Below are 11,869 nucleotides of genomic sequence, written 5' to 3' on the forward strand. Positions count from 1 at the left end.
CCTGATCAGCCTCAGCTGGAGGGACCCCAGATCAGCAGCAGCTGTGGCCATTTTCAGAATTATCAACACATAGATACCAAAGACAAAGTGAGAGGTCAGTGCATTCTGGACTTTGGGACCCAGTAAGTGGGAGTGCTTAGGCTTTTGCCCCCAGGGTGAGAAGCCACTGAGACTCCAGCACATCCAGCCAGCACCATGTGGCAGCTTAAGCTCCTGGCCTGCAAAGCGTAGGGGGACCAAGCACCAGTCTGAGGGGTAATCGCTCTTGCTTTAACCTGCTTGGATCTGGACTGCAGTTTAGGGTGGAGGTCCTGGGGTATATGTCCAGCTTGCCAGAGCGTGTGGAGACCTCAGAGAGGGCACCCACCTAATACCTCCGGCAGGTGAGAAAACCCAAGTGTTTGGGATGAAAGCTACCCTGTCTGGTGGCAGAGTCCCACTGTAGCAAAGAGCCCAGGGGTCAAGTGACTGAGGGACGACATGACCAGGCATGGAAACAAAGCAGACAGAAGATTCCAACATTAGACTCCTATTTTGGGGACAAAAAGGGGCAAAGCATGGAACAGGAGGAAGACAGTGAAGTCAGAACTCCTGCACCAAAAGCTTCAAAAGAAAATAGGAACTGGTTACAGTCCATAGAGGACCTTAAGAAGCAGATAAGAGAAGTGGAGGAAAAATTGGGAAGAGAAATGAGAACAATGCAAGAAAATTATGAAATGAGAGTCAACAGCCTGACTGAGGAAAATAACACCTTAAAAAAATAGACTAACTCAAATGGCAAAAGAGGCTCAAAAAGGCAATGAGGAGAAGAATGCCTTAAAAAGCCGAATTTGCCATATGGAAAAAGAATCTCAAAAGCTCACTGAGGAGAATCATTCCTTCAGAATTAGACTGGAGCAAATGGAAGCTAATGACTTTATGACACATCAAGACGCTGTTAAACAGATCCAAACAAATGAAAGAATAGAAGGCAATATAAAATATCTCATGGGAAAAACCACTGACCTGGAAAATAGATCCAGGAGAGATAATTTAAAAATTATTGGACTACCTGAAAGCCATGGTCAAAGTAATAACCTAGAAATCATCCTCCAGGAAGTTCTCAAAGAAAACTGCCCTGATGTTTTAGTACCAGAGGGCAAAATAGAGGTTGAAAGAATCCACTGATCACCTCCTGAAAAAGATCCAAAAAAGAAAACTCCTAGGAATATTATAGCCAGGTTCCGGAATTCCCAGATTAAGGAGAGAATATTACAAGCAGCCAGGAAGAAACAATTTGAATATTGTGGAAACACAATCAGGATAACCCAGGATCTGACAGCTTCTACACTGAGGGATTGAAGGGCTTGGAATAGGATATTCCGGAGGTCAAAGGAGCTGGGATTAAAACCAAGAGTCACCTACCCAGAAAAACTGAGTATCATGTTCCAGGGGAAAATATGGTCATTCAGTGGAATAGAGGACTTTCATGCATTCTTGCTGAAAAAACCAGAGTTGAATAGAAAATTTGACATTCAGATACAAGAAGCAAGAGAAGCATGAGAAGGTAAACAGGAAAATGGAATCATAAGGAACTTATCAAAGTTGAACTATTAACATTCCTACATGGAAAAACAATAATTGTAACTTATGGAACTTTTCTCAGTAGTTGAAGGAATAGAAATATATATATATGAGGGTATATGGGCATATGAATACATATGAATACAAATGTGTGTATATATATTTACAGGCATACATAGATAGAGGGCACAGGACCAATTTAACAGGAAGGGATGATATTTAAAAGGTGAAATTAAGAGGTGAGAGAGGAATATAATGAGAGGAGATGGGGAGAGACAGAATGGGGTAAACTCTCTCATATAGAAGAGGCAAGGGAAAATGGTTACAATGGAGGGGAAGAATAGGAAGGCAAAAGGGAATGGGTCAACCTTATTCTCATTGAATTTGGCTTGAGGAGAGAATGAAATACACACTAAATAAGGTATCTCACCCTCCAGGTGAGTGGGGGGAAGCCATAAGAGGGGGGATGATGGAAGGAAAGGCAGGCTGGGAAGGAGGGAAGTTGGGAGCACCCACTTTTGAAAAGGAACGGGATCAAAGTAGAACAGAACAATTGGGAGGTGGGATAGGAGGGAGGGAAATATAGTCAGTCTTTTACAATATATCTACTATGTTATTGTTTTGCATTAGCCACACGTGTACAATCTTTACTGAACTGATTATCTTCCCAGTAAGGGTGGGTGACAAAGGGAGGAAGGGAATGAATCTGGAATTCAAAGTTTTAAAATCAAATATTCAAATATATATACATATATACTATTACTAATACTATTTTACATGTAATTGGGAAATAAGATATACAGGCACTGGGGCATAGAGATCCACTGGAAAAGTCGAAAGGTGTATGGGAAAAAATATGGGAGAGAGCAGATTGGAGGAGGGGATATCCTGTGGGAGTGCTACTTTGGGGCGGTGGGTAGGGGAAAAATGGGGAGAAAATTTGTAACTCAAAATCTGGTGGAAATGAATGATGTAAATCAGAAGTTAATAAAGCATTTGAAAAATAAAAAAATTTAATTTAAAAAAAGACAGAGATGTTTGTGACACTGAGGACTGTGTCTACCCAAGACCGGCATCACGACAAGAAAAGGTCCCAGATCCAGCAGAGACAGGCAGTAATAGGGGACAACTGGAAGTTCCCTTACTCGTGAACTAGTTCCAGATCCAAGGGGGACTGAGGAGGAAACCTTTACCTATGGACAGCTTTTACAGGGTAAGGAGCAATTGCATGACCTAGGTTAAGAAAGAAGCAAGTTCAAAAGCAAGCAGCTATGTGGTTGTAACCCTAGAAGTGTATGGTCTTGGTGCAAGCCTGCAGCTAAATATCAAGGCAGGAATCCCACACCAAACAGGAGCCTACACTTCTGTCACTCTGAACCAGCATGGTTTTCCAGCTATGGATGAGTCCAACAGCACTCCACTGAAATTCCAAATGGCCCAAATCCTATGAGTGTTGCTTAGACCCAAATCCAGATCCGGAACTTACAGAGCTCAGACAAAGAAGGCAGAAATTAGACTTTATCCTGGTTCTGGCCACTTTAGAAGCACTGAAAGCTTGCAGGTCCCCAGATTGAGCTGTTCTTTAGAGCCTGGAATAACTCAACACGGAATCCCCAAGAAAGCAGCAGAACTCAAACAATTCCTCCGGAAGTGCATGTAGTCCTGCCCTAACACCAAGTCTCAGTTAGGAAGTAGGTTGGAAGAATGAGCAAACAAAAAAATCTCACCATAAAAATGCTATTATAGTAATATGGACACTCAACATATAAACCCAGAAGAAAAGAATAACTCCAAAATATCTACAAGCAAAGCCTCAAAGAAAAACACAAATTGGGCATAACCTCAGCTAGAATTCCCAGAAGAGATGAAGCAAGAGATTTTTTTAAAATCCTAAAAATGTTTGCATAATTAAAATGAGAGGACTACAGGGGGAAAATGGAAAAGAAATGAAAGCTACAGAGGAAAGAATCAGAAAGGGAAGTAACAGCTCTTGATACAAAAAAAAATTTAAAAATTTTAAAAAATAATAAAACAAAGCACAAAAAATAAAAAACATAAAAACTTTATCCAAGGTACAAACTACCTGAAAATTAGAATGAGGTAAGTAGAAGCTAAGGACTCCATGAGATACTACGTAATAAATCCAAAAAGAAAAAAGAAAAAAAAAAAAACAGAAGAAAATGTAAGGGATCTCAAAGCAAAAGCAATGCACCTAGAAATGAGATTGAAGAGAATTAATTTTAAAATCATTGGACTACCTTGAAAGCCATGGCCAAAAAAAGAACCTAGACATCCTATTTCGGGAATCTGTTAAAAAAAAAAAAACTGCCCAAGCTCTTGGAACCAGAAAACAAAGTGGAAATAGAGAGAATCCACTAGTTACTTTCTGAAAGAAATCCCAAAATGGAAATTCCCAGGAATATTGGTTGAAACACAGAGCTTCCAGGTCAAAGAAAAAATATAAGATGATAGAATTCAAGTACTGAGAAGTTTCAGGCAGTATTCTAAGTGATTTAGCAGCCATCACTACCAAGGAGTTTAGAATATGATATATCCCTAAAGACAAAGGCATACACTTAAAATCAAGAATTACTTACCTAGAGGCGGCCAGGTAGCACAGCGAGTAAGAGCACCGGCTCCAGTGTTGAGAAGACCTGGAGATCGAATCCCGGGCTCAGACACTTAACACCCACCCAGAAACACCTGGCCGTGTAACCTTGAACAAGTTACTTAACCCCAATTGCTTAGGGGCGGCCAGGTGGCTCAGCGAGTAAGAGCACCAGCTCCAGTGTCGGGATGACCTGGATCAAATCCGGGCTCAGATACTCAGCACCACACCCAGAAATAACTGGCCGTGTAACCTTGAGCAAGTTACTTAACCCCAATTGCTTTATAAAAAAAAAAAAAAAGAATTACTTACCTAAAATAATGAAAAAAAGGGGGGGGGGGGGGGGGAAGACAGGGTGGACCTTCAATGAAATAAAGGACTTCTAAGTATTCTTGATGAAAAGGCAAGAGCAGCAAAGAAACTTAGAAATGCAAACAAGGAATCGAGAGAAACCATAAAAAGGTAAACATGAGCGAACAATTATAAGATATTAAGCAAGGATAAATAGCATACATTCTAATATGAGATGATATATGTGTCCCCTCACATCATCATCAGGAGTCATAGAGTGAATCTAATTAGACAGATGCCTAGGAGTAATTCTGTTGTATTTTGATGACCTTAAAAGAAAAGATGGAAAGGGAAGGGAAGAGTAATAAACTAGAGGGATGAGGAAAATTATCTCGCATTAATAGAGTTCAGAAGTAAAGGTCTATATGAACAAGAAGGAATGGGTCAGGGGAGCAGGTAACATTTGAACCTCACTCAGGTACAAAAATGCATTACACAGGAAAACGAGAAAAAGAAGAGAAGGGAGGGAAGATATGGTAAGGGAGGAATCATTCCTAAACAAAACAAATTCTATCTAAACACATACAAAAATAGTTAGCACAGCTATTTTTGCAATAGCAAACAAAGACTTAGAAGCAGCGGTACCCATCAATTGGGGAATGGCTAGACATGTTATGGTATAAAAATGTGATGGAATAATCATGCTGTAAGAAGTAATAAGGCAAAGTGTTTCAGAGAACCTAGGAGGACTTGTATGAATGGATGCTGTGTGAAATGAGCAGAACCAGGAGAATGGTTCCTACAGTAACAATAATGTTGTAAAAACAAACAACTTTGAAAGGCTTAAGAACTCTGATCAATGCAATGACCAGTCATGATTCTAGGGAACTTGTGATGAAACACACAACGCACATTCTGCCAAACTGGCAATAGTTTAAGTATGTTAGAATGAGACCTGGAGGTTTTTCGGACAAGGTCAACATGGAAATTTGCCCAGTTTAACTCCACGTCTTTGTAACAGAGGCTTTGTTTTTCTTTGTCAATGGAGGCAGGAAAAAGTATATGGATTTTCATTGATTAAAAAAGAAAAAAAAAATTAGGGGCAGCTAGATGGCACAGTGAATAGAGCACCAGCCCTGGCCTCAGACACTTAACACTTACTAGCTGTGTGACCTTAGGCAAGTCACTTAACCCCAGTTGCCCTGCCTTCCCCCCTCCAAAAAGCAAAAAAAAAAATTTTAATCCTTTAAAAGAAAAAAGGAAGCTATTGCAATAGTCCAGGTAAAGAGGTGTTAAAGGATTGAACTAGGTAGCAGCTGTCTAAGTGGAAAGAAATGGAATGTATGTGAACTATGCTGTAGAGAAAGACATTACAAAATGTGGCAACTAATTAGATATGTGGGGCTGAATACCAAAGTTAAGAATTAGGCGACTTGGGGTGACTAGGTGGTGCAGTGAGTAGAGTGCCAGCCCCAGAGTCAGGAGGACCTGAGTTTGGATCTGGCCTCAGACACTTAACACACACACAAAAAAAACCTAGCCATGTGACCCTGGGCAAGTTACTTAACCCCAATTGCCCTCTGAAAAGCAAAAAAAAGTAGGCAACTAGAAGGATGGTGATGATCATTGCAATTACAAGTTCTGAAGAAGGGTGGTTTGGGGGGAAAGATAATGAGTTGTTTTGGATATGTTGAGTTTAAAATGGCTACAATACACCCAGGTGGAAATGTCCAATAGGCCATTTGTGACAGAGCTCAGAGAGAGATTAGGACTGGATATGTAGATTTGGGAATCACGTGCATAAAGGGGATAAATGAACCCATGGGAATCAATGAGTTCACCAAGTGAGAGAATACAGAGCAAAACGGGAAGAAGGACCAGGACTGGCCTTGGAGAACACCCACAGTTAGTGGGCATGACATGGACAAAGATCCAAGAAAGGGGCAGTCGGAGACACAGGAAAACCAAGAGGGAGCAGTAAAAATAAAGCCCAGAGAGGAAGAGGGGAAGTGCAACAATGTCAATGGCCACAGAAAGGTCAAGAAGGATGAGGCGTGAGACAAGGCCATTAGAGCTGGCAGTTCAGAAACCATTAGAAACTTGGCATAGAGCAGTTTCCATTGAATGATGAGGTTGGTAGTCAGACTGCAGAGTCAAGAAACAAGGGAGAGGAGATGAAGCAGAATCATGGGCTCAGACTTCAGCCCAAGCACCACCTTCTAGGAGGAACCATTCCTAATCTCTCCAGGTGCTAATGCCTTCCCTCCTCCATTAGAATTCATTTTTTCTTTCTCCCTCCAGTGCCTAGCTCACAGTAGGCACTTAAGAAATGCTTGTTGAGGGGCGGCTAGATGGCGCAATGAGTAAGAGCGCCGGCCCTGGAGTCAGGGGCACCCAGGATCGGTTCCAGCCTCAGATACTTAACACCCACACAAAAAAAACTGGCCCTGTAACCCTGGGCAAGTTACTTAACCCCCACTGCTTAAAAAAAAAATGCTTGTTGACTGACTGACTGTTCACTTCAGAGAACAAGACTTACCCAGGGTCACCAAGCCAGTAAATATTTTGGAGAAAATTCAAACCCAAACCTTCCTGATACAAAGTGGAAATTCTAGTCACTATACCATGTTGGTTTTCAGTATATAAACCTTTCCAAAGTTTGCCTATATAGTGAGGAAAGCTGGCAGAGAAAAAACCAAATTTGGACTTTTGTTCATTATCAACCTCCAGGTTCCCTCAGCTGTCACCTTATAAAATATTCTACTTATGTCATCACGCTACCTGTCCAAAAAAAATGACTTGTTTAGCTGCTAAGAGGAAGAGGAAAGCTGATTTCACCGCGGCGGGAGTGGATTTCCCTTATCAAAGACACATTTCCTAACTCTTCTGCTCTTTTTTTCCAGCTGCCTCTGTGACCTCTCACTAATCTCACCTGACTAAAAGGAGATTTAGAAGAGCTTTTTAGGATTTCTGGATTTGAGGGGAGCTGTGGCCACACTGCCTTCGTCTCCTTCTCATTTACATTACCTACAACATACTTTTTTTTTGCAAGAAAGGATTTGCAGGTTCCAAACACGTCCAGCGAACTCAACTGTCCCATTCTTCTGAACAAACAGTGATGAAAAACTGATGAAAGGTAGCAGCTGGACGGAATAGGGATTTCTGAGATTGCTCCAGTCCTCCCTTAGCAAAGCAATATGTTCTACAAGTGGATTTCATCTATATTCCTATCAGAAATAAACCTCTATTTACCAATAGCACAGTATGCCTTTAAAAATTAATCAGGCCATTTCCTGCAGAATGCAGATGTTTCAGGGGAACAAGGATCCAAGATTACAGGACACAGGACCTCGCTACCTTGACTAAGTGTCATAAGCCTTATCAACTGATATAACAGAAAGGTCAGACTGGCAGAGTTGGAGGTCAAATGAATTTACTGCAAAATTTAACCAAGGAAGGCATTCTTTTTTACCTCTGAAATAAATTCCAACTCAAATCAATGACAACACTTAAGGAGAAGAGAAAATGGTATCACCAGAGAGAAATCTATCATAGACTTCACTTTCTCTATTGTGTGACAGAAAGGAGAAGAAAAGAGAGACAGAGACAAAGAGACAGGGAGACAGAGAAGCATTTTGTCTTCTATGCATAACTACACAATGAAAATTAACAATCTCCCCAATACCATTTGCAAACCTTCTTGACAGATGTTTCTCTCGTCACCAAAAGGTGAAAGTGAAACATGAATCGGGCTGGTGAAAAGAGCTGCAGGAGAAGATACGAGATCAGAAAGTGGAGCAAAATAAAAAGTCCCTATTCCCACTCAGAGGACAGCAATGGTGCAATTTAATATTTCTCCTGAGGGGCATGAAGGATCTGGACTCCCCCAGTCCACAGGGAGATCTCTTTCTTAGCAAAACTATGAAGATGGGCCACATAAGACTTTTCAGAACTAATGAAGCATTTAGATTTCTCTGAAAAAGCAATGACATCCATTCTTGCTTCAAGAGAATCGAGCCAATTGTTGGCCGTATTATTATTTCCTTTGGAAAAATAAAACACTCAAATTTTGTGGCAAGAATTTTTGGCTGATTCATTTGGGGAATATTTCCTTCTGATTGGCTTAACTGCTAATTCAAAAGTACAGGAAAGCATCCAGCAATTTAAATCGCATTTGACTGGTTGATGTCTCCACATGGGTATACTTTCAACCTAATCACCAGCCTTTAATTCGCTGGATTTTAGCTCTTCTGCAAGAACATAACATTAAGTCAGGTTTTGCTTGGATGTGCACTACCCAGAATGTCAGGACAGCTGGATTCTACACAACCTATAGCCAATTTCAAGATCACTTCTAAATCTCTATTTGGCCAAATATGTTTATTAAAAAACAAAAACCACACACAAACCCTGAATGATGGATTATCTAAGGCCAATACTAGGTCTAAAGTAACCATGTGAACCCGCATGTCACCCAGGAAAGAAACCTTGAGCCCACCTGAAAGACGACATTAGTATGACCAAAAACCACAGTAATCAACACAAAAAACGCAGCCTTCAGCACGGGGATAGTCAGCTGCAGCCCGCCACATTCAAACACTGCAGAGTGTGAAGGCTGACCCAAACAAGGCGCACTCCTTGTGCCTCCTCCCCCCTCTCCCCAAGCTGTTCACACTGCACCCTTTAGATCAAATCCCAAGAAAAAAGGCCTGTGAAGAGCTAGGGCTCTCCCCTCCCCAGGACCTCACACCCCCATCTTCTTCCTTGTCCCTAGTTTGGGGGAGGGAAGGGTTATGCATGGTATGCACTTCCCACCTCCCTCCCACCCCTAGTTCGCCACTTCTTTCTCTGAGAAATGTAACCAAATCACAACTACCACTGCCTCTGGAAAGAGAATTCTACCCATCATCTTTGTGATTTCCCCCCCATTACTACCTTTCCTAGCTACTTCTCTCCCAATTGGATCATCACTTCCTTGAGGAAAGGAAAAGGAAGGGGGAGGGTAGGAGACAAAAGAGAGGCAGAAGGGAGAAAGGGAAGAAGAGAGGCAGGGAAGGAGGGAAAGAAGAAGGGAGGAGGGAAGGGGGGAAGGGGAGGGAGGGAGGGAGGAAGGAAGGAGGGAAGGGAGGAAGGGATGGAGGAAGGAAGGAAGGAAGGGAGGAAGGAAGGAAGGAAGGAAGGAAGGAAGGAAGGAAGGAAGGAAGGGAGGGAGGAGGGGGGGGGGGGTATCTTTCCAATAAATAATTCTTTCCAATAAATTTCGCTGATAAAAGTATAATTGCAAAGATACATAGAGAACTGATTCAAATTTATAAGAATAAGAGCCATTCTCCAAGTGATAAATGGTCAAAAGATGTGAACAGTTTTCAGAGAAAGAAATTCAAGGTGTCAATAGCATATGAAAAATGTTCTAAATCACTAATAATTAGAGAACTGCCGATTGAAACAACTCCGATGGGTCACCTTACACACATTAGATTGGCGACGTCGATTTAAAAAAGCAGACATGACAAATGCTGGTGAGGCTATGGAAGAACAAGAACACTAATGAGCTGCTGGCAGAACTGTAAACTAGTCCAGATATTCTGAAAAGCAGTTTGGAACTGTGCCCAAAGAGTTATTGAACTGTGAATACCCGTTGGCATAGTGATACTAGTACTAAGTCTATACACCTAAAGAGATCAAAGAAGAAGGGGAGGGAGTCATATATACAAAAATATTTGTAGCAGTCCCTTTTGTGGTGGCAAAGTGAGGGGTTGTCTGTCAATCAACTAAACAAATTATGGTATGTGGATGTGCTGTAAGATGGGATGATGGGGAGGGTGTCAGAGCAATCTGAGAAGACATGTATGAATTGACACAGAGTGAATTAAGCAGGACCGAAAGAACAGCTTATAAAATAACAATATTGTTAAATGTGTTAATTGTTAAATTTGAAAGACTTGACTCTTATCAACACAATGACCATCACTGACTTCAGAGGAGTCATGGTAAAACATGCTGCCTGCCTCCTGACAGAGGTGACAGTCAATGAGACACAGATCATTTGGGATATGGCCAAAGCAGAAATGTATTTTACTTGACTGTATATGTTCATGATGGGGAGGGGGGAAGAGGGTGGCTTTTCTTTTTCATTTGGGGGTGAGGAGAGATAGAAGGGAGAAAAGGAAGATTTTTATTGACTGAAAGAAAATTTAATTTGAAAAAAGAAAGGCCATTTGAAATACTAAGGGCTAGTTACTTCAAGATATCTGTGACCTCACCAATGTTACTCCCCACCCCCACACTGCCTTGTTCAATGCTTGTCCAAGTCTCTCCAGAAATACTCCACATGAGGGGTGGGGGAGATCCTCCCCAAGAGTGTCCTGAGCACCACCACCCTATATATTTCTTGAGGTTGCATAAAAAATCCACCATTTTCTATTGCTGAATTTCTCAGATGACTTCTGTGATATTTTCTGACCCGATACTTGAGCACAGTCTACCACATCTGTCCCATAAGCATCTGCAGGGTCCTTGGTGTAACCTGTACACAAAGTCTGTGGGGTCTCATGACTCAAAGGCAGACAGCATGATGGGAATAATATCAAAAATAAGGACTTTTGTCTCAATGAAAAGTTTACAATCATTAAAAGCAATGTGCATTTTCTGATAGGCAAGTATGTGAGTTTTCTTCCTCCTGTTCAGTTCTGGGCCTGGCTCATTGTCCACATGGAACGTCTCTCCAAGATCTGTGTCACGATGGACCGACTCCAGGGGCCACACATTCGAATGCACAGCATGGGCAAGACCAGAGGCGTTCTTTCAGACACAAAGTTGTTCCTATGTGGATAGTGAGGCTGAACTCCTTCAAATGCCTCTGGATCCCATTAAGGAGCCTGTGCAATGCTGCAGGGCTTGACACGATCAGCAAAATGTCACCTGTAAATGGAAGCATCCAGAAAGGCTTGCCATCTACAAGAAATGTGTTCCATCTGTACTCAGCCCTGGGCCTGCTCCAAGAGGATAGGAAGCATCTTGGGCAAGCAACATCTCCATACTATTCCTCATTTCCAATTAATGGCCAAAGCGCAATCAGAGTTACCTCTGTCATTATAACATTCAGGGAATCTGGTATGAGTTTCCATATGCACGAGGAGCGGCTTGTTGGGAGCTCTTTAAAACACTTTTGTTTTTATAATACAATCAAAACCATGGTGCACAGTGACACCCATCCTTGTGTCTCTGAAGATGCGCCCTGCTATAGAAGGTCACTGGCAAGCCCCCCCCCCCTCCCCAGCAAGCTGGCTTCTAAGCTCCCAGCAATTATGCCCTCACAGCATGTAAGGGTTATGGGATTTAAAGATCTTCCATGCCCCACGGACGTGCTGACACAGCAGAGCAAGAGAAAGCGGAAAGCGAGAAAAA

The 11,869-nt window shown here is 41.9% G+C and overlaps 1 protein-coding gene across 1 annotated transcript in view; it reads right to left on the reverse strand.

The window, feature by feature from the left end:
- Positions 1-11,869, reverse strand: part of LOC138162044 (S-adenosyl-L-methionine-dependent tRNA 4-demethylwyosine synthase TYW1-like) — a 255,701-nt gene that overhangs the window by 152,437 nt on the left and 91,395 nt on the right. The window contains exons 10-11 of the mRNA XM_069089149.1: positions 8,961-9,061; positions 8,148-8,227 (exon numbers count right to left, since the gene is read on the reverse strand). Of these exons, the coding sequence (XP_068945250.1) occupies positions 8,148-8,227; positions 8,961-9,061 (181 nt within the window). The remainder of the gene's footprint in view (positions 1-8,147; positions 8,228-8,960; positions 9,062-11,869) is intronic.

The sequence above is a fragment of the Petaurus breviceps genome, unplaced genomic scaffold (assembly GCF_028583685.1).
Source record: "Petaurus breviceps papuanus isolate PSGF00001 unplaced genomic scaffold, PetGlider_PUasm1.0 186, whole genome shotgun sequence".
Lineage (NCBI taxonomy): Eukaryota > Metazoa > Chordata > Mammalia > Diprotodontia > Petauridae > Petaurus > Petaurus breviceps.